General features: G+C 46.3%; 1 protein-coding gene across 5 annotated transcripts in view; it reads left to right on the top strand.

Moving 5' to 3' along the window:
- Positions 1 to 24,267, top strand: part of LOC143986539 (NACHT, LRR and PYD domains-containing protein 3-like) — a 535,368-nt gene that overhangs the window by 151,340 nt on the left and 359,761 nt on the right. For 2 of the 5 annotated variants that reach the window (XM_077484912.1, XM_077484911.1), the window contains exons 7-10: positions 9,435 to 9,605; positions 12,436 to 12,606; positions 19,444 to 19,620; positions 21,308 to 21,384. In XM_077484912.1, the coding sequence (XP_077341038.1) occupies positions 9,435 to 9,605; positions 12,436 to 12,606; positions 19,444 to 19,620; positions 21,308 to 21,350 (562 nt within the window). In that variant the 3' untranslated portion in view covers positions 21,351 to 21,384. Of the gene's footprint in view, positions 1 to 9,434; positions 9,606 to 12,435; positions 12,607 to 19,443; positions 19,621 to 21,307; positions 21,385 to 21,553; positions 22,331 to 24,267 lie in introns of those variants that run through there. The other 3 variants (XM_077484913.1, XM_077484915.1, XM_077484916.1) reach the window with 3 other exon arrangements.

The raw sequence follows: 24,267 nt of genomic DNA, 5'->3' as shown, positions 1-24,267 counted from the left end.
CTCCAGTCAAGGTAGGTGATACTCTATCAGTGTCACAGAAACAGGAGGCTCAGGAATTTTTACAGAAAAACAAAAACAAGTTCTCTGACCTCCCAGGGCGTACACACCTCATCCATCATCACATTGAAACTGAGCCTAGAAGCAGAGTAAACCTTAAGCCCTATAGGATACTGGAGGCACGTAGGGAAGCCGTATCTGCCGAGGTAAAACGTATGCTTGCTCTGGGGGTAATTGAGGTGTCACAGAGTGAATGGTCCAGCCCAATTGTGCTAATCCCAAAGCCCAATGGAACTTGGAGGTTCTGTAACGATTTCAGAAAGTTGAATGAGATCTCCAAGTTCGATGCGTATCCTATGCCCAGGGTAGATGAGTTGATTGAGAAGTTGGGTAACGCCAGGTACATAACCACCCTCGATCTCACAAAGGGCTACTGGCAGATTCCACTTTCTGGTGAGGCTAAAGAGAAAACTGCATTCTCCACCCCTGATGGGCTATTCCAGTATGTAGTGATGCCATTCGGGTTACATGGAGCGCCTGCAACTTTCCAGAGGTTGATGGACTTGATTCTGCGACCACATCGTGATTACTCAGCTGCCTACCTCGATGATGTGGTAATTTTTAGCCCTGATTGGGAAAGTCACCTCTGTAAGGTACAGGCCGTGTTGGATGCCATAAGTGATGCGGGGTTGACCATAAATGCCGAGAAGTGTGCTCTAGCCCTAGAAGAGGCCAAATATCTGGGCTACATTATTGGGAGAGGGTTGATTAAGCCACAGCTAAATAAAATTGAGGCAATACAGAGTTGGCCTAGACCCCTGACAAGGAAACAGGTTAGAGCTTTCCTGGGTATTACGGGGTATTACCGTAGATTTGTGCCGAACTTTGCCTCAGTTGCTGCTCCACTAACTGACTTGACAAAGGGCGGAAAGACAGCAATGGTCACGTGGACCCCAGAGGCTGAGAAGGCTTTCCAAAGCCTTAAGACTGCCTTGTGCCAACCACCTGTCTTAGTTACCCCCGATTTCAGGCGAGAATTTCTGGTCCAGACAGATGCCTCTAACACAGGCTTAGGTGCAGTACTCTCACAAGTAGTGAATGGTGAGGAACATCCAGTGACGTACTTGAGTAGAAAACTAACCCCGGCCGAGAAAAATTATGCCATTGTGGAGCGAGAATGTTTGGCAGTAAAGTGGGCCCTAGAATCTTTAAAGTATTACTTGCTAGGCAGGAAATTCAAGTTGGTGACAGACCATGCCCCCCTAACATGGATGAAGTTAAACAAGGAGAGAAATGCAAGAGTGACTAGATGGTTTCTCTCCCTACAAAACTTTAATTTCACTGTGGAACACAGGCCAGGGAAATTACAGGCAAATGCTGACGCATTGTCAAGGGTAAGTTGTCTGTGGGGACAAAAGGCTCAGCCCTCCGGTCTGAAAAAGAGGGGGGGGGGATATGTAGACATGTCACTGGAGAAGTGATCGAGGGGGTGTACATCTCACCTAGGTTGCTACACAGTGTGAGATGGTAAATCCAGGATGGATCAGTTTCTCAGCAGCGATATGCTGCTGAGTTGTTATTTAATTTTGCCGGGCCTGGGTTTATATGGAATGGCAGGTAGGTTTGGTAGAGGGACCTGTCATTCCACACCCCCCGATCCAGTTCTGGGTTTTGGATCAGGTGAGCTTTGATCCTAATTAGCCTGGGAAGGTAAACGCTCTGCTGGGCCTGCAGGTGATTGCTCTCAGCCAGGGAATGAACAATCTGTGTGTTGAAGGAAGCTGCAAGCACAGCCACTGCTGGAGCTAAAACTCACCCTGCGATATCCAGGCGAAAGACGCTGTGTTTGTAAGTGTCAGATAGGTGAGAAGAACCTGTTAGTAAGCGCCCAGCCGGGCTAGGACTTTTATTTTTGTTGTACTTAGAAAGCACGGTGTTGCTGTATATTTTGTTTGCTGGACTGTTTGTACCACGAATAAACGCCAAGATCTGCTTTATAAATTCCAAGTCTGCTGTGAACTGTGTCCAAACACACCCTACCCCGGGAAGATCCCTTACAATATATATATATATATATATATATATATATATATATATAATATATCATCACAGAAAATTCCAGTTATAAGTGGTAAAAGTGGAGCAATCATTAAGGGGGACTCTGATGACCAAAGATGACCTTCCGCAAAAAGAATACACTAAGTTCTGGTTTCCTAAACTATCCTCTCCGAAGTCGACAAACAAGTGTGACTTCTCCCATGACCCCATCCCAGCGGTGTTCCCACTGTTGATTCCTATCCAGACTCCAGACATGATATAAAACAGGTGATGTCAGAGGCTGCGGGCATGGTACAGGAGATGTCAGAGGCTGCGGGCATTGTACAGGATATGTCAAGATGGCAGAGGCTGTGGACATGGTACAGGAGATGTCAGAGGCTGTGGACATGGTACAGGAGATGTCAGAGGCTGTGGGCATGGTACAGGAGACGTTAGAGGCTGTGGGCATGGTACAGGAGAAGTCAGAGGCTGTGGGCATGGCATAGAATATGTCAAGATGGCAGAGGCTGCGGGCATAGTACAGGAGATGTCAGAGGCTGTGGGCATGGTACAGAAGATGTCAAGATGGCAGAGGCTGTGGACATGGTACAGGAGATGTCAGAGGCTGCGGGCATGGTACAGGAGATGTCAGAGGCTGCGTGCATGGTACAGGAGATGTCAGAGGCTGCGGGCATGGTACTGGAGATGTCAGAGGCTGCGGGCATGTAATAAAATATGTCAAGAAGGTACAGGCTGTGGTCATGGTACAGGAGATGTGAGGCTGCAGGCATGGTTCAGAAGATGTCAAGATGGCAGAGGCTGTGGGCATGGTAAAGGAGATGTCAGAGGCTGTGGGCATGGTACAGGAGATGTCAGAGGTTGCGAGCATGGTACAGGATATGTCAGAGGCTGTGGGCATGGTACAGGAGATGTCAGAGGCTGTGGGCATGGTAAAGGAAATGTCAGAGGCTGTGGGCATGGTACAGAAGATGTCAAGATGTCGGATGCTGTGGGCATCGTATAGGAGATGTCAGAGGATATTGATATGGTACAGGAGATGTCAGAGGCTGTGGGCATGGTACAGAATATGTCAAGATGGCAGAGGCTATTGTCATGGTACAGAAGATGTCATAGGCTGCAGGCATGGTACAGGAGATGTAGGGGCTGTGGGCATGGTGCAAAAGATGTCAAGATGGCAGAGCCTGCGGGCATGGTACTGGAGATTTCAGAGGCTGTGGGCATGGTACAGGAGATGTCAGAGGCTGTGGACATGGTACAGGAGATGTCAGAGGTTTTGGGCATGGTACATGAGATGTCAAGATGGCAGAGGCTGTGGGTATGGTACAGGATATGTATGAGGCTGTGGGCATGTAATAGAAATTGTCTACAAGGTAGAGGCTGTGGGCATGGTATAGGAGATGTGAGAGGCTGTGGTCATGGTACAGGAGATGTCAAGGCTGTGGGCATCGTACAGAATATGTCAAGATGTCAGAGGCTGTGGGCATGGTACAGGAGATGTCAGAGGCTGTGGGCATGGTACAGGAGATGTCAGAGGCTGTGTGTATGGTAAAGGAGATGTCAGAGACTGTGGGCATGGTACAGGAGATGTCAGAGGCTGTGGGCATTGTACATGACATGTCAAGCCTGTGCGCATGGTACAGAAGTGTCAAGATGGCAGAGTCTGCGGGCATGGTACAGGAAATGTCAGAGGCTGTGGGCATGGTACAGAAGATGTCAAGATGTAAGAGGCTGTGGGCATGGTACAGAAGATGTCAGAAGCTGTGGGCATGGTATAGTAGATATAGATAAAAGAGAACGCTAAGAGCAGGCTAACAAGGGGTTACTTATGTCAACAATAAATAAATCTAAATTAATTGATTCCAGTTTAAATAACAACCAATTTTGTTAAAGTATCAAAAATAGAAAAAAACCTGTGTAGTTCATAAAAATAATGGTTCTCAATCTAATATAATTAATTGTGTACCCACAGACAATAAGACAAACAGGACATACATAAAACAACACAAAATACTACTCAGGTCTGGACAAATTGCTTTAGATTGCAACCCACGTATTAGATTACCTACTGAATATTACAGGGTCAAAATTCCCTATTTCTTCCAATAACTAAACGGTTAATCAATGGACTAAATCAATATTGAGTGGGGAAAGGGAGAGAGGGGATGAGGTAGATAGCTGAAAAATAATGTGTTCAATTCAGACAAATCCTATCTGTAGTTACTGCTGATAATATTGCTATGATAGTCACATGTCTCCATCCCTTGGTGCTGGAAAGGTTAAACAATGTACAATAGTGTAACGATAGAAAAAGCCAATGCACAGTAGGAAATCCCGTCCAATCCGTGGCATTTAAGAGCCGGTTCACACAGGGGCGACACGACTTCCAGGATGATTTTGTGAGGCAACTTTGAGATGACTTGAACACGACTTAGAGACGACCTGGGGCGACTTACAACATGCCCCAGGCCAGGCGACTTTTGCCGTAGCCAATCAGAGAATGAGCTCTGAAGGGGGAACTCCACGCCAAATTTATGAAACAAATTTGGCGTGGGTTCCCCCTCCGAGAGCATACCAGGCCCTTAGGTCTGGTATGGATTCTAAGGGGAACCCCCTACCCCCGAAAAAACAGCGTGGGGGTCCCCCTCAGATTCATACCAGACCCTTATCTGAGCACGCTACCCGGCAGGCCAGGAAAGGGGGTGGGGATGAGTGTGCACCCCCCCTCCTGTGCCTTACCAGGCCACGTGCCCTCAACATGGGGGGTGCCTTGGGAAGGGGGGCCACGCGGCCCCCCACCCCAAAGCACCTTGTCCCCATGTTGATGAGGCCTCTTCCCGACAACCCTGGCCGTTGGTTGTCGGGGTCTGCGGGCGGGGGGCTTATCGGAATCCGGGAGCCCCCTTTAATAAGGGGGCCCCCGGATACCGGCCCCCCACCCTATGTGAATGAGTATGGGGTACAATGTACACCTACCCATTCACCTGTGGAAAAAAATGTACAAAAAAACACAACACACAAGGGTTAAAATAGTTTATTGCACAGATCCGGGGGTCTTCTTGCCAGACTTCTCCGCTATCTTCTGCTCTTTTGCTAGCACTTTCACTAGCGGAGGAGCCCGGGGGTCTTGTCCCCCTCTTCGGTTCTTCTTGCCAGGCCACCGCACCTGGCCCTGTCTGCTGTCGCCGTCTTCTGTTCTTCTCTTCAGATGTTGCCTCATCGTTGCCTCCGCTCACAATGGCAGGGACGCGGCACGCGGTAACTTATATAGGGACATCACCGAATGATGACGCTGGGACTGTGACATCATAATGGGCAGGGACATCATCCGGTGATGTCCCTATATAAGTCGCCGCACGCCACATCCCTGCCATTGTGATTGGAGGCAGCGACGAGGCAACATTTGAAGAGAAGAAGAGAAGAACAGAAGACAGAGACGACAGCGACAGAAGACCAGGCCACCGCATGCAAAAGAGCTAGAAGAAGGTGTGGTGGCCTGGCAAGAAGAACAGAAGAAGGGGACAAGACCCTTGAAGTCGGAAGAAGAGCTAGCAAAAGAGCAGAAGATAGCGGAGGAGTCCGGCGAGAAGACCCCCGAATATGGAAGACCCCCGGAGCTGTGCAATAAACTATTTTAACCCTTGTGTGTTGTGTTTTTTTGTACATTTTTTTCACAGGTGAATGGGTAGGGGTACATTGTACCCCATACTCATTCACATAGGGTGGGGGGCCGGTATCTGGGGCCCCCTTATTAAAGGGGGCTCCCGAATTCCGATAAGCCCCCCGCCGGCAGACCCCAAAAGCCAACGGCCAGGGTTGTCGGGAAGAGGCCCTTGTCCTCGTCAACAAGCAGCCTGGTAAGGCTCAGGAGGGGCGGGCGCTCGCTTGTCCCCACCAACTTTCCTGGCCGGTCGGGTAGCATGCTCTTAAGGGTCTGGTATGGATCTGGGGGGACCCCCACTCTGTTTTTTCGGCGTAGGGGGTTCCCCTTAGAATCCATACCAGACCTAAGGGTCTGGTATGCTCTCGGAGGGGGAACCCACGCCAATTTTTTTTCATAAATTTCCCGTGGAGTTCCCTCTTCAGAGCTGATAATTCCGTGAGAGTCGCCTCCATATAGACGGAGATCTGACTTGTAGGCGACCTCCATTTAAATCAACGAGGTACCAGTCGCCTACAAATCGGATTGAAGTAGTACAGGAACCTTTTCTGAAGTCGGAGCGACTTCAGTAGTGTGCATTAAGACGGCTCTCATTCACTTACATTGATTTTTACATGTTGTCTGACCTGAGGCGACTAGGGGCGACCTGAAGTCGGATCTGAGTCGCCCCTGTGTGAACCGGCTCTAATTGTAACAGCCTTCTATTTAATCACTTCACCACACTTCCAATGCACATTCCAAAGCGGCCGGCCGACTTATAATGTTTCAACAACTGGCAACAAGTTAGCTCCTTTGTTTATTTAGGCAGACAAAGTAGCAAGGCAGAATGACATTACTAGTCTCTGATGTGATTAAACAGATAAGATTATCAGCTGCTATTTCTAAAGACAACTCAAGTCAGATGCTGGTCAGCGAGTGTTAAAGAGGAAGTAAAGGCTATTTAAAAAAAAATGCAACCTGCAAGGCAAAGGCATAATGAGCTAGTATGTATCCTCCGTCTTCATGTTCGCCGCTGCCATGTATCCCGGAGTGACTTCTGGGGCTTGCTGTTCCAGCGCTATGATTCACCAGAGCCGCAATGACGTCACTCCCGCGTATGTGCACGGGAGCCAACACGAGCAGCATATCGCCATGATCTGCAGCCTGCCCAGCGCGCCTGCGCGCCGCTGTCTTTTTGTAAATATCTCCTAAACCATATATGTTTAGGAGATATTTCTTGGATCTACAGGTAAGCCTTAACCCTTTCATGACTAAACCTATTTTCGGCATTTGGTGTTTACATGTTAAAATCCATATTTTTTGCTAGAAAATTACTTGGAACCCCCAAACATTATATATATTTTTTAGCAGACTCTAGAGAATAAAACAGAGATTTTTGCAATATTTTATGTCACACGGTATTTGCGCAGCGGTATTTTAAACCCAACTTTTTGGGAAAAGGGACACTTTCATGAATAAAAAAAAAAAAAAAAAACAGTAAAATTAGCCCAATTTTTTTGCGTAATGTGAAAGATAATGTTACGCCGAGTAAATAGGTACCAAACATGTCGCACTTTATAATTGCGCGCACTCGTGGATTGACGACAAAGTACGGTACCTAAAAATCTCAATAGGCGACACTTTAAATTTTTTTTACGGTTACCAGGTTAGCGGTACAGAGGAGCTCTAGTGCTAGAATTATTGCTCTCGCTCTGACGATCACAGCGATACCTTACATGTGTGATTTGAACACCGTTTACCTATGCGGGCACGGCTTCCGTATGCCTTTTTTTTGCTTCGCGAGCTCACAGGGACGGGAATTGTTTAAAAAAAAAATGTGATCACTTTTATTGCTGTCACAAGGAATGTAAACATCACTTGTGACAGTAATTGGTGGTGACAGGTACTCTTTATGGAGGGATCAAGGGTCTAAAAGACCCCCCACCCCTCCATTACACTTCAATGTATTCAGATCGCCGAAAACGCCGATTCTGAATACCGTATATCTTTTTAAAACCGGCGCCATTGGCAGCCGAGTAAACGGGAAGTGACGTCATGACGTTGCTTCCATGTTTATTATGAGGAGACTGGAACAAAGCCGATTACGGCTTCGTTCCAGTTCCTCCCCAGCAGCCGGAGGCATCAGACGTGGAATCGGTGCTCCCGATCGAGCGGGAGCACCAGTAACAGCGGCGGGAGGTGGCAGGAGGGGGGACATCCCCTCCCACTCCTCCGGCATAATAGCCGAGCGGCTTTTAGCCACATCGGTTGTTATGGCTGGATAACCAATCGCCTGCTGAAAAAAACGGTACCGGGATGATGCCTGCAGGTGTGGGCATCATCCCAGTATACCCCCCAGAAGCCAAGTACGCACATCTGCGTACGCTCGGCGGGAAGGGGTTAATCTAGGCTTACCTGTAGGTTAAAGTGGTCTGTAAGGGTTTACAACCACTTTAATATGTATATCAGTACCACAGTCACCCGAGAATCACGGTGTCGGCATTCACTGCAGTATCCGTCTGTAAATCACCTGGCTGCCTTTCAGCTGGTATCCCGTATGTTGGAAAGTAAAGTAGATCGTCTCCAGTCATATATCTGCCAATATATGCCGATAGTATCACACTGACACTGCATCAGTTGTTATCTCATGCAGTGTCAGTGTGATACTATCGGCATATTTTGGCAGATATATGACTGGAGGGGATCTACTTTACTTTCCAACATTGACTAAAATTGAGTTTATTGGATTTTTCTTATAACAAAAAGTACAAATATTTTTTTTTTCAATATTTTTCATCTTTTTTCATTTATATTGCAAAAAAATGAATTCCCAGAGCTGATAAAACACCACCAAAATAAATCTGTATTTGTAGGAAAAAAGGACACAAATGTTGTTTGTGTACAGCGTTGCATGACCGCACAATTACCAGATAAAGCAGCGCAGTGCCAAATTGTAAAAAAAGTGCTCTGGTCATTAAGGGGGTAAAACCTTCCGGGGCTGAAGTGGTTAAGGTAAAAAACCTTCATCCTTTCCATCCTCTGTAATAATTCCTGTAACATCCTAGTATATGATCTATATCTATGGAGATGATATCTGATTGGTGGAGACAATAAAGAATGGGGGATGGAAGAATAAAGTGGTTTAATGTGAAGTGTCCCCCATGTGATTGTAGAATCCCATTGTAAATGTGGAATATCCACCAATATAGTACTTGTATCTCTAATATATCCCAGAAGTCTCAGCACTAAAGGCTGGAAATGTATATCAACCCCTCCCCCCCTACATTCTCTATAAGGGATCCTATTCCTGCCACAATCCGGTGACCTTCAATGGGAACTCCTGATTGGTGGACTTTAGGAAGGTGATGGAATATTGGGGTCACTGGGGGATCCACCATCAGAAATTCTGCTGTTTTATTTCATAAACCCCCAGATCCTTTCCATTATCTATCAATTTCAGAAATCCCTGTATGAGACACTGTGTGAGGTCCTGCTTAATAACCGGGTACATAAGGGGGTGACTGAGCTGTCACAGCGCCCCCTCTTTATACTGTGTAGACATAATTACTACAACAGCTTCACCTTTATCAGCTTCCCTAATAAGAAGATCTTTCCTCTGTATAATATTCTGTATTTCCTGATATTCCGCTCTAGTGATGTTATGTTACTTTTCACTAAATGGGAATAATTCCTCATATTCATCTTATAATATAATATCATGTGTCTGGATTTGTCTCTGCAGGTTGGAGGATTGTGGTGTGACTTCCTCTGGCTGGGATGATCTCCGATCCATTCTTATCAATAATCGATCCCTCACCACACTGGAATTATCATGGAATAATCTGGAAGACTCTGGAATAAAACTTCTATGTGAGGGGCTCAGAGATCCTGGCTGTACTCTGCAGAGGCTGCGGTGAGAATTATCCTATAAATGATATAATATTCTTCAGGATTCTGGTATAAATCTTCTATGTGAGGGATCCAGACATGTCACCTAGATGAAAGTTATACAAAAACAGACTTCTGATTGGCCGGTTACACTGGGAGTTCCCATCATAGTCCTTCAGGTCACTCGCTGTTATTGGTTTTCATCCCCTCCCCCCTCCACTGACTATCAGAGATCAGACTTTGGCTGGGGTCACACTGGAGGTCACAGCGGGTCACAGCAGGGGGTCCGGTGCGTCTCCATTCACCATTTCAGGTCCGATTTCTGTCTGAATTTTGGGCTGAATTCGGACCTGAAACAGACCAGAAGACACACAGGACTCCGTATTCTCTTCATTCAGTGACCAATCATAGACAGATGGTCCTCAATTAGAATCTGGAAGGACAGAGCGAGTCTCTAGACCAGAAGTGACCCCTAGATGCCAATAAAATCCCCCCATCCTTGTAGATATAAAAGTGTCACCTCACTGAGCCACAAAGAGAAGTCTTAGTCATTTCATCTACAACCCAACTTTTTGGGAAAAGGGAGACTTTCATGAATTAAAAAAAAAAAAAAACAGTAAAATTAGCCCAATTTTTTTGCGTAATGTGAAAGATAATGTTACGCCGAGTAAATAGGTACCAAACATGTCACACTTTATAATTGCGCGCACTCGTGGATTGACGACAAAGTACGGTACCTAAAAATCTCAATAGGCGACGCTATAAATTTTTTTTACGGTTACCAGGTTAGCGGTACAGAGGAGCTCTAGTGCTAGAATTATTGCTCTCGCTCTGACGATCACAGCGATACCTTACATGTGTGATTTGAACACCGTTTACATATGCGGGCACGGCTTCCGTATGCCTTTTTTTTGCTTCGCGAGCTCACAGGGATGGGAATTGTTTAAAAAAAAAATGTGATCACTTTTATTGCTGTCACAAGGAATGTAAACATCACTTGTGACAGTAATTGGTGGTGACAGGTACTCTTTATGGAGGGATCAAGGGTCTAAAAGACCCCCCACCCCTCCATTACACTTCAATGTATTCAGATCGCCGAAAACGCCGATTCTGAATACCGTATATCTTTTTAAAACCGGCGCCATTGGCAGCCGAGTAAACGGGAAGTGACGTCATGACGTTGCTTCCGTGTTTATTATGAGGAGACTGGAACAAAGCCGATTACGGCTTCGTTCCAGTTCCTCCCCAGCAGCCGGAGGCATCAGACGTGGAATCGGTGCTCCCGATCGAGCGGGAGCACCAGTAACAGCGGCGGGATGTGGCAGGAGGGGGGACATCCCCTCCCACTCCTCCGGCATAATAGCCGAGCGGCTTTTAGCCACATCGGTTGTTATGACTGGATAGCCAATCGCCTGCTGAAAAAAACGGTACCGGGATGATGCCTGCAGGTGTGGGCATCATCCCAGTATACCCCCCAGAAGCCAAGTACGCACATCTGCGTACGCTCGGCGGGAAGGGGTTAATCTAGGCTTACCTGTAGGTTAAAGTGGTCTGTAAGGGTTTACAACCACTTTAATATGTATATCAGTACCACAGTCACCCGAGAATCACGGTGTCGGCATTCACTGCAGTATCCGTCTGTAAATCACCTGGCTGCCTTTCAGCTGGTATCCCGTATGTTGGAAAGTAAAGTAGATCGTCTCCAGTCATATATCTGCCAATATATGCCGATAGTATCACACTGACACTGCATCAGTTGTTATCTCATGCAGTGTCAGTGTGATACTATCGGCATATTTTGGCAGATATATGACTGGAGGTGATCTACTTTACTTTCCAACATTGACTAAAATTGAGTTTATTGGATTTTTCTTATAACAAAAAGTACAAATATTTTTTTTTTCAATATTTTTCATCTTTTTTCATTTATATTGCAAAAAAATTAATTCCCAGCGCTGATAAAACACCACCAAAATAAATCTCTATTTGTAGGAAAAAAGGACACAAATGTTGTTTGTGTACAGCGTTGCATGACCGCGCAATTACCAGATAAAGCAGCGCAGTGCCAAATTGTAAAAAAAAGTGCTCTGGTCATTAAGGGGGTAAAACCTTCCGGGGCTGAAGTGGTTAAGGTAAAAAACCTTCATCCTTTCCATCCTCTGTAATAATTCCTGTAACTTCCTAGTATATGATCTATATCTATGGAGATGATATCTGATTGGTGGAGACAATAAAGAATGGGGGATGGAAGAATAAAATGCTTTAATGTGAAGTGTCCCCCATGTAGAATCCCATTGTAAATGTGGAATATCCACCAATATAGTACTTGTATCTCTAATATATCCCAGAAGTCTCAGCACTAAAGGCTGGAAATGTTTATCCACCCTCCCCCCTACATTCTCTATAAGGGATCCTATTCCTGCCACAATCCGGTGACTTTCAATGGGAACTCCTGATTGGTGGACTTTAGGAAGGTGATGGAATATTGGGGTCACTGGGGGATCCACCATCAGAAATTCTGCTGTTTTATTTCATAAACCCCCCAGATCCTTTCCATTATCTATCAATTTCAGAAGTCCCTGTATGAGACACTGTGTGAGGTCCTGCTTAATAACCGGGTACATAAGGGGGTGACTGAGCTGTCACAGCGCCCCCTCATTATACTGTGTAGACATAATTACTACAACAGCTTCACCTTTATCAGCTTCCCTAATAAGAAGATCTTTCCTCTGTATAATATTCTGTATTTCCTGATATTCCGCTCTAGTGATGTTATGTTACTTTTCACTAAATGGGAATAATTCCTCATATTCATCTTATAATATAATATCATGTGTCTGGATTTGTCTCTGCAGGTTGGAGGATTGTGGTGTGACTTCCTCCGGCTGGGATGATCTCCGATCCATTCTTATCAATAATCGATCCCTCACCACACTGGAATTATCATGGAATAATCTGGAAGACTCTGGAATAAAACTTCTATGTGAGGGGCTCAGAGATCCTGGCTGTACTCTGCAGAGGCTGCGGTGAGAATTATCCTATAAATGATATAATATTCTTCAGGATTCTGGTATAAATCTTCTATGTGAGGGATCCAGACATGTCACCTAGATGAAAGTTATACAAAGACAGACTTCTGATTGGCCGGTTACACTGGGAGTTCCCATCATAGTCCTTCAGGTCACTCGCTGTTATTGGTTTTCATCCCCTCCCCCCTCCACTGACTATCAGAGATCAGACTTTGGCTGGGGTCACACTGGAGGTCACAGCGGGTCACAGCAAGGGGTCCGGTGCGTCTCCATTCACCATTTCAGGTCCGATTTCTGTCTGAATTTTGGGCTGAATTCGGACCTGAAACAGACCAGAAGACACACAGGACTCCGTATTCTCTTCATTCAGTGACCAATCATAGACAGATGGTCCTCAATTAAAATCTGGAAGGACAGAGCGAGTCTCTAGACCAGAAGTGACCCCTAGATGCCAATAAAATCCCCCCATCCTTGTAGATATAAAAGTGTCACCTCACTGAGCCTCAAAGAGAAGTCCTAGTCATTTCATCTACAAGTCCAGCAGGGGGCGAGGCCGATACAGGGAGAAGACCCCGAACTGTCTGCCAGACATTGATTTATATCAGAGGAATCTATTTTATCTCTCATACAAAATAAAATATTAGTCGCAGAGAGATGGAAATAATTGCCCCTGATTGTAGACATGTTGGGGTACATGTACATATAACATTGTATGTGTAGTGAGGATAGAATCCAGGAGAACCCCCAGAATGGTTCTATGGGGTCTGATCACACCAGACAAGCACTGATTGGTCTTGTTGGGATCAGACTGACATGTCGGTGTTGGAAATCCAATCCTCATCCATCAGAACCATTCATGGTCCATTTAGTTCTGGTTCCTTCAGAACACAGGACCGGCTTGTGGGCTGGGCAGGGAACACCCCCCAGGGTTGATTGGCTGATGGCTAAACTCCACCCACATCCATAAATTGAGGATCCTGAGATTTAGACGGGGTGATTCCCATGGTGCCGGTCTAACCGGTGAATAGCGGATGTTCCTGACATGTTCCTGTCACAGGATAATCCTCAGAAAAAGTTTATTTCTCTTTTATTCTCACAGCCAGACTGTGTCTGTCCTTTTGTCTTTGTTGTATTTTCTCTCATTCTTTATCTTTCTACATATTTTATACACTAAATAACAAACTAGTGTAGCTCTGCTCTATATTACACAGACAGACAACCTACCTGCAGACAGAGGTAAGTGTTACCACAACCCCAGTGTTACTATACGGCTGTGTAACTATGTAACAAACCACCTAACCACCTGATCCTGATACTTCCAAATAATAATTACACAACAAAAATGATAATACAAAGCAAATACTACATAGAATATATGTCTGCTACTACCACAACCTCAGTGCTGGAACAATGTGCTGCACAATAATGAATTGCTATTAATACACTTTATACAGAAAACTAACAACTTTATCCCGGTAATTGTAGAAATGGAGTCGGTGAGGATTTCCTCTCAGTAGTGCCACATCCAAAAACTTGTTAGTAGCAAAATAAATACCCCTAAGGGGGGCTTTTATGGCACTTGTATATATAAAGTGGTGCTCTGGAGAAATGTGACTTTGTAGATAAATCTCCCCCTATAATCCTCATGATTCATGTATTCTAGTAAAGGTTACGCTGTAATCCAAGGGCCGCTTTCTATTTTTGCAGCATTGATTTCTTACTTCTGGTTCGCGTCCTTCCTAGGAAATCGGTCACAGACAGTGAAACTAGGAAAATTCCTCTCCGAAACTCGGGCAGTCACCTGCGGAGTCCCTCAAGGCTCTCCGTTGTCACCCGTTCTCTTCAACATTTACATTCGCCCACTCCTTCAAATCATCAGATGCTCAGATCTCTGCTTCCACTCTTACGCTGATGACACACAACTTTATTTCCGGATCAATGGAAAAAAAGATCACCAACAACAACTTGAAAACTGCCTCAAATCAATAGAGGACTGGATGACCACCAACTCCCTCCAGCTGAACCAATCAAAGACAGAGCTTCTTATCTTACACCCAAATCATAAGCCCGCAACCAAAACCTCCTGGTCTCCACCAACCGTCTTTGGGCAGACTATCTCCCCAAAGACCAAGGCCAAGAGTCTCGGGGTTATTTTAGACGCACAAATGTCAATGGATGCGCAAATAGGAGCAGTAGTCAGTCGATCTCATCATCTGCTGCGCATGCTTCGCAGACTCATCCCTTTTATCCCAAAGAATGACAAAGCCGTGGTAGTTGGAACAATCATTAATTCACGACTGGACTACGCAAACTCGCTTTACATAGGATTACCACAATATCAACTTGCGCTATTACAACTGATCCAAAACACAGCGGCAAGGCTGATAACAGGAAAAAAACCCTGGGAATCCATTTCTCCTTCCCTGAGGAGCTTACATTGGCTAACCCTAAAAAATCGGATCACGTTCAAGACCCTTTGCCTCACCCACAAATGCGTGCACAGAGAAGCTCCGCAATACCTAATGGAGAAAATAAATCATTACACACCAAACCGCAGTCTTCCACCCGCCAACAAAAACCTCCTCCTCGTGCCCAAAGCCCGGTATAAATCCAAGGGGGATCGGAGATTCGCTGTCCAAGGGCCTCGGCTATGGAATGCTCTACCAATAAACATCCGCCTGGAAGAAAATCACCTGGCTTTTAGGAAAAAACTCAAGACCTTCCTCTTTTAGCAGATGATCAAAGCTCGCCACAGCGCCTAGAGGCGATTCAGTTCGCATTGTGCGCTATATAAGTATTTCATTCATTCATTCATTCATTACTTCTGTAAGTCCCAGCAGGCCACCGCCATCTCATGTGTGGGCATCTGAAGCCAGACTGTATCTCTTCCTGTATTCCATGGTTACCCAGCATGCACCTCCAGATCTCACACATGCTCAGAGCAGCACGAGCCGTGTAATAGGCTGTAGGTCGGGTTTCCGTAGCAACAGCAGTGTCAGAGAAAGTTCCCGCCCCTTAGCTATGGAAACCTCCCCTCCCCCTCCAGGAAGCAGGAAGTTTATCTACATTTACAAAGATTATAAATCTAGAAATACAAAAATATGCAAAAGGAAATTACTTTATAAAAGATGATAATTGTAAATTATATCCCTTGTTTATGTGCAGATGTGTGTGTGTGTATAACATCTACACAGAAAGAGGGATATCATTTACAATTAGCATTGTTTAAAAAGTTATTACCTTTTCCAGATGCTGCCCCATGATACTGCCACCACCAAAATTGCCCCATCCTATGGCCCCATAACTGCCCCAGCCTATTGCCCCATCAAAATTGCCCAATCATATTACCCCAATCAAAAATGCCCCATCGTATTGCCCCCACCAAAAATGTCCCTATCAAAATTGCCCCATCATATTGCCCCTATTAAAATTGCCCCTTTATACTGGCGTCATCAAAATTTCCTCATCAAAACTGCCCCATCAAAAAATTGTCCCATCATATTGCCCCCATCCAAATTGCCTCACATTACCCCATGAAAACTGCCCCATCCTATTGCCCCTTTAAAATTGCCCCATAATGCTGCCACCATCAAAATTGTCCCATCAAAATTCCCCCATTATTATGCCACCATCAAAATTGCCCCATCAAACCTGTCCCATCATACTGTCACCATCAAAATTGCCCCATCATACTGCCACCATCAAAATTGCCCCATCAAATTTGTCCCATCATATTGCCTCTATTAAATTGCCCCATCAAAATTACCCCCATCAAAATTGCCCCATAATATTGCCCCATCATACAGCCACAATCAAAACTGCCCCATCGTGTTGCCCCATCAAAATTGCCCCATCATACTGGCACCATCAAAATTGCCCCATCAAAATTTCCTCATCCTATTGCCCCATCAAAATTTCCCCATCATACTGCCACCATCCATCAAAACTGCACCATCCTGTTGCCCCAATCATAATTGCCCCATAATACTGCCACCATCAAAATTGTCCCATCAAAATCGCCCCATCAAAACTGCCCTATCAAATTTCCCCATGAAATTGCCCATTCAAACTTGCCCCATTATACCACCACCATAAAATTGTCCCCATCAAAATTGCCCCATCAAAACTACCTCATCATATTGCCCCCATCAAAACTGCCCAGTCAAAACTGCCCCCACCAAAATTGCCCCATCCTATTGCCCCATCACAATTGCCCCATTATACTACCCCCATCAAAACTGTCCCATCAAATTGCCCCCATAAAAATTGCACCACCCTATTGCCCCCATCAAAATTGCCCCATTATACTGCCACCACCAAAATTGCCCCATCAAAACTGCCTCACCCTATTGCTCCATAAAATTGCCCCATCAAAATAGTCCCATCATATTGCCCCATCAAAACTGCCCCCTCCTATTGTCACCATCAAAACTGCCCCATTATACTGCCACCATCTAAATTGCCCCATTGTACTGCCCCCATCAAAACTGCCCCATCCTATTGCCCCCATCAAAATTGCCCCATTATACTGCCAAATCAAATTCCCCCCATCAAAATTGCCCCATCACATTTCCCCATGAAATTGACTTAATACAAATTGCCCCACAAAAACTGCCCAATCATACTGCCACCATCAAAATTGTCCCATCCTATTGCCCCCTAAAAATGACCCCATAAAAACTGCCCCATTCTATTGCCCCATTATACTGCCACCATCAAAATTGCTCCATCATATTGCCACCATCAAAATTGCCCTTCCTATTTTCCCCATAACACGTTGCACCATCAAATCTGCCCCATCAAATTGTCTGATGAGGCTATACTGATTGGCACTGATATTGCAGCACTGGTGGACACTGATGGGTACTAGTGATGGCCACTGATCAGCACTGCTAGGCTTTGCCTCTCTCTGCTCGGAATGATGTCCCTTCAACAGAAGTCGGGATCGTTTTTTTCCCTTATGCTGCATGAGAAGAAAATAAATGATTACCGGTCCTCTATTTACATCACATGATCAGCTGTGATTGGCTGACAGCTGATCACATGGTAAGGGGGCGGGATCGACCCCTTACTCCAATCTGTGATCACCCAAGTCTCATTGATTTGGGTGATCACAGCGCATGCCGCGCGCTCCCTGCAGGGGGTGTGGCCAGCTTGTAAAGGGAGGACGTCTATTGATACCCTCCCAGCAAAGCAGATCCGCCCCGTACACATCATTCACCTATAGAGAAGATCTGAGGGGCGAAAACATTTGTATGTTACCAACAACATGGAATGTATAGAGATCTGTGTCCAAATATCACCAGAATCAGAGCATGACACCTTGTAATGTCCTTCACCCTAAGGGCCCTTCACACATGTGGGCCGTATGTCCGTATTTCATCCATCCATTTGCGGATGAAATACGGACATACATGCATCCCTATGGGGGATGTTCATCTGCAGACACCCGCTATTGTCCGCCTCCACAATTGTCCGATTCTGTAGACGGAGGAAAATCCTATTTTTCTATCCGTCTGCAGAGCGTATCTGATGAACGCGGACAGACGGTCCGTCCTCATCCAATCCCCATAGAGGAGAGCGGAGAACTGACAGGGCAGTCCCTGCACTGAGTGCGGAGACCGCCCTGTCCGCCGCCGGCTCAGCGGGGACAACGGAGCGATCCCCACTGAGCGAGCGGATCATTACTGATCCATCCCGTGTGAAAGGGGCCTAAGAGATACCAAAGTACCAGTGCTGTGATTGGCTGGTGATACCACAACCCCAGTGCTGTGATTGGCTGGTGATACCACAACCCCAGTGCTGTGATTGGCTGGTGATACCACAACCCCAGTGCTGTGATTGGCTGGTGATACCACTACCCCAGTGCTGTGATTGGCTGGTGATACCACAACCCCAGTGCTGTGATTGGCTGGTGATACCATAACCCCAGTGCTGTGAATGGCTGGTGATACCACAACCCCAGTGCTGTGATTGGCTGGTGATACCACAACCCCAGTGCTGCGATTGGCTGGTGATACCACAACCCCAGTGCTGCGATTGGCTGGTGATACCACAACCCCAGTGCTGTGAATACATATTACAAACTAATACATTGCTAATGGAAATGATGGATGTATTAACACAATAACTAGTTACAAGTAATTGATGCCACAACTCCAGTGCTGTAAAATGAATGTATCTAGTTGGATATATAAGAGGAAAGTCCATATATCTGTGATCAATCTTCCTCAATGATGGCGCCCCCTCCAGTGTGTCACTACAACATGAAGTGTGTTCAGAGTCCTCCACCTCCGTGCTGATGAAATGCCCCCTCAGGTATTGGCCCCATATATAATATAGGTGTCATGTGCTTGTCCCCCTCAGGTCCAGGCAGGAAATGACATCACCCGGCTCCACCCGAGGGCCGACTGTCCAATGATTGGTTGATCTGCTGACATATTATCATCACTTGTCAGTGTGTTTAGCGATCCTCATGGATTTTGCTGCACAGAGACGCATGTGAAGTAGAAATCCCATTATTTCCTATGTGGTCGGTTCCCATCGATGTGCCGCAGTTTAGTGTGAAAGGGAATCTATATGGAGCCATTCACACCTCCAATGTGTGTGTTACCACGTCACTACAATGTACCCGCAACAGTGTAACTCCACACTAAGACTTTTCAGGTGGGTGACAACTTACCTCCATTTCACAGGGGAGGTCCAACCAATATTCCATCCAAATGTCCCAACATTTCATTCCCTAAGACCCCGCCCACTGATTATTCATTGGATGTGTCTACTTCTGCCCCTCCCTGGAAGAACATTTCACCTCTTTCCTGCTTCTCCCTCCAGTGTCTATAAATGTAAAGTGACATTATGGAGCTGTGATGATCTTTGCTCCGTTATCTCCACAAACCGAACTCTGACCGATCTGTGGATAACATTGGAGGATGATGAGAAGATGTCGGAGTCAGAAGTGACACGATGTTGTGAGGTCCTCCGGAATGCCGGCTTCTCTGTGGATAGAGGGTAAGATCTGTTATATTGGAGGTAACACACATACTAAGTCTTAGAATGTGAATAGTAAAATATAGACAACATTGGATGGGGGTGAGATGATGGAGATGAGATGATGGGGGTGAGATGATGGAGGTGAGATGATGGAGATGAGATGATGGGGGCGAGATGATGGGGGCGAGATGATGGGGGTGAGATGATGGGGGTGAGATGATGGAGATGAGATGATGGGGGTGAGATGATGGGGGTGAGATGATGGAGGTGAGATGATGGGGATGAGATGATGGAGGTAAGATGATGGAGGTGAGATGATGGAGGTGAGATGATGGGGGCGAGATGATGTGGATGAGATGATGGGGGTGAGATGATGGGGGTGAGATGATGGGGGTGAGATGATGGAGGTGAGATGATGGGGGTGAGATGATGGAGGTGAGATGATGGGGATGAGATGATGGGGATGAGATGATGGAGGTAAGATGATGGAGATGAGATGATGGAGGTGAGATGATGGGGGCGAGATGATGTGGATGAGATGATGGGGGTGAGATGATGGGGGTGAGATGATGGAGGTGAGATGATGGGGGTGAGATGATGGAGGTGAGATGATGGGGATGAGATGATGGAGGTGAGATGATGGGGATGAGATGATGGAGATGAGATGATGGGGGTGAGATGATGGAGGCAAGATGATGGAGGCGAGATGATGGGGATGAGGTGATGGGGATGAGATGATGGAGATGAGATGATGGGGATGAGATGATGGAGGTGAGATGATGGAGATGAGATGATGGGGATGAGATGATGGGGGTGAGATGATGGGGGTGAGATGATGGAGGTGAGATGATGGAGGTGAGATGATGGGTAGGAGATGATGGGGATGAGATGATGGAGATGAGGGAGATGAGATGATGGGGGTGAGATGATGGGGGTGAGATGATGGGGTGAGATGATGGGGATGAGATGATGGGGATGAGATGGTGGAGATGAGATGATGGAGATGAGATGATGGGGATGAGATGATGGGGGTGAGATGATGGAGATGAGATGATGGAGGTGAGATGGAGATGAGATGATGGGGGTGAGATGATGGAGGTGAGATGATGGAGATGAGATGATGGAGATGAGATGATGGAGGGACGTTGTTGGGAGGTCTTCTGACACCCGGGCTGCTCTGTAATGAAGATGGAAGGACGGGTGACAAACATTCTATACAATTTCTGTAGAGCCCATTGGAGGTCTCTGTAGTTATACAGATAATGAGAGAGATGATTGAGATTTCATGTGCCAGTCACAGATTTCCCAGATGATGGAGAATTTATTCCTCATCCCAAGTTTTATCATTACAGATGGGGGATGGGAGAATCAGATCCACCAATAATAATCTTAGTCAGGTCCTACAATCTTCCACAAGGTTTTACCTTTACAGAAAAATACCCCCCATCCCCCGAGGTCCATCCAATGTGTCAGTATAACTGAGCCAATCAGATGTGTGTTCTCAGCCTGTACACATGACAGCCCAGCACACCCGGCATACAGTCTGCTATCCCAATGGTTGGATGGAGATGAGTGTGGGGTCCCTGCCATGGTGAGGGCCCCTCACTTTTCCATCATTTATTACAGCGCTCAGTATGAGCCCCTCCCCCCTTCCATCATCACAGCAACATTTCCTCCTCTAACACTCTCATTTTATTCTATGAAGGTATAGAGGAGGCTGGGAAGTATCTATAGAGAGAAGAAGATAAGAAGATGGTGTGTGGGAGCCCCTCCCCCTCTCAGGTAATACACGGATCCGGATATGAAGAGAATGTCCGGAATGGATGATATCAGAGTAAAGTCACATCAACTCTTAGCTTTTATTTTCTCTTTCTGATCCTTAAATATAGAATTCCAGTAATAGTAATCTTTCTCTTCTTTTCCTCTTCTAAATGGCGTCATTTCTGCTCAGTATTGCCCACTTCCTGTGTTGTTGTGTGACCGGTGCCCCCTTCACACCACTGATCTGATAGGGGCACCCGCGCATGCGCGCTCCCATCTATTGTACTACAAGCCTGCGGTGACACACTGGCTACACCGCCCATCACATCACTGATACAGCTCCGCCTCCATTGTCATCTGATTGGAGCCCCGCCTCTGCCCCGCCTCCTCTCTAACTGACAGCGCCCCCCACACTTTCAGAGCTGAGATGAGCACTGATAAGCAGCACTGATGAGCACTGATAAGCAGCACTGGTGGGCACAGATGGGTGGCATGGATGGGCAGCACTGATGGGGGACATTGATGGGCATTGATCGACAGCAGTGAGGGGCATTCATGGGCAGCACTGATAGGTGGCACTGATTGGCAGCACTGACTAGCATGGTTAATGGGCACTGATTGGTGGCACTTGTGGGCAGTTATGGGCACTGATAGCTGACATTGGTGGGCAATGGTTGGCACTTATATGTGACACTTTTTTTCTTTATTATAATCAGTGCCCTGATTACATTCCTCGATGTCCCGCTGATCGGATCTCCTCTCCTCACTCTCCGTCAGTGACACGTTGCGGTGGTAATTGCTGCGCGCCAGAGAGCGGCCGTTGTGGGACGCCGCCATATGACGTCATCCCAGAACGAGAGCTGCACCGCCCCGCCGCCATCTGATGGAGGGCAGGTGACAAGCGACTAAATTGAGGATTGACACTCACAGAAATGTAAGAAAAAATTCTAAATAAAAAAGGGGAACACCGATGTCACATTCAGAAAAAACAATTTAACCACTTGCCGCCCGCCCTATTACAAATTGACGGCGGCAAAGTGGTTTGATAATCCTAACCGGACGTCATATGACGTGATTAGGATAATGAGCCGCTGCGCGCCCCCGGGGGCACGCATCGCGGCGATCGTTGTTGCGGGGTGTCAGTCTGACACCCGGCAACTACGATCTCGGTAAAGAGTCTCCGACGGAGACTCTTTACCATGTGATCAGCCGTGTCCAATCACGGCTGATCACAGTGTAAATGGGAAGAGTCGGTGATCGGCTTTCCCTCACTCGCGTCTGTCAGACGCGAGTAGAGGAGAGCCGATCGGCTGCTCCTCTGACAGGGGGGGTCTGTGCTGATCGATTATCAGCACAGCCCCCCCGAGGATGCCCACACTGGACCACCAGGGACACCACTAGACCACCAGGGAAAAGGTAATAAAAATCCATAATCCTCCCTAGACCACCAGGGTGCTAGTCAGCACAATGGGTGCCAATCAGTGCCCATAATGGATGCCAATCAGTGGCCACAATGGGCATCACTGATTGGCATGCATTATTGTTTGGCACTGATTGGCATCCATTACTATAACACCGATGCCGCCTATGAGTGCCCACCTGTGCCGCCTATAAGTGCCCACCTGTGCCGCCTGAGTGCCCACCTGTGCCGCCTATCCGTGCCCACCTGTGCCGCCTATCCATGCCCACCTGTGCCGCCTATCAATGCCCACCTGTGTCGCCTATCTATGCCCACCTGTGTCGCCTATCTATGCCCACCTGTGCCGCCTATCCATGCCCACCTGTGCCGCCTATCCATGCCCATCCGTGCCAGCTATCAGTGCCAATTTGTGCCACCTATCAGTGTCCGTCCGTGTCGCCCATCCGTGTCGCCCATCCGTGTCGCTCATCAGTGCCACCTATCAGTGCCACTTCATTGGTGCCACATTGGTGCCCATCAGTGCCACCTTATCAGTGCCCATCAGTGAAGGAGAAAACATACTTATTTACAAAGTTTTGAAACTGAAACAAAAAAAAACATTTTTTTTTTCAAAATTTTCGGTATTTTTTTATTTGTAGCACAAAAAATAAAAACCGCAGAGGTGATCAAATACCACCAAAAGAAAGCTCTATTTGTGGGAAAAAAATGATAAAAATTTCATATGTGTACAGTGTAGCATGACCGCGCAATTGTCATTCAAAATGCGACAGCGCTGAAAGCTCAAAATTGGTCTGGGCAGGAAGGTGTTTAAGTGCCCCCCGGTATTGAAGTGGTTAAAAAAAGGAGACAGAAAAAAAACAAACAAACACCCAGCAACCAAGAAAAAGGATATACAGCACGTCACTACACCTACACACTACACTCTACTCACACACTATACTAATAGTATACTAACACTCTACACACACTATACTAATAGTATACTAACACTCTACACTCTACTCACACACTATACTAATAGTATACTAACACTCTACACACACACACACACTATACTAATAGTATACTAACACTCTACACTCTACTCACACACTATACTAACACTCTACACACACTGCACTATACTCACACACAATACTAATAGTATACTAACACTCTACACACACACACACACACACACACACACACACACACACACACTACACTATACTGACAGTATACTAACAGTATACTAATATTCTACACACACACACTACACTATACTCACACACTATACTAACGGTATACTAATATTCTACACACACACTACACTATACTCACACACTATAATAATAGTATACTAACACTCTACACACACACTACACTATACTGACAGTATACTAACACTCTACACACACACACACACACTACACTACACAGTACTAACAGTATACTAACAGTATACTAATATTTTACACACACACACTACACTATACTCACACAGT

Source organism: Lithobates pipiens, unplaced genomic scaffold (assembly GCF_037356315.1).
Source record: "Lithobates pipiens isolate NorthernLeopardFrog02 unplaced genomic scaffold, aLitPip1_a1.2 Scaffold_167, whole genome shotgun sequence".
In the NCBI taxonomy this organism is placed as follows: Eukaryota; Metazoa; Chordata; class Amphibia; order Anura; family Ranidae; genus Lithobates; species Lithobates pipiens.
This window is presented reverse-complemented; position numbering and strand designations above follow the sequence as displayed.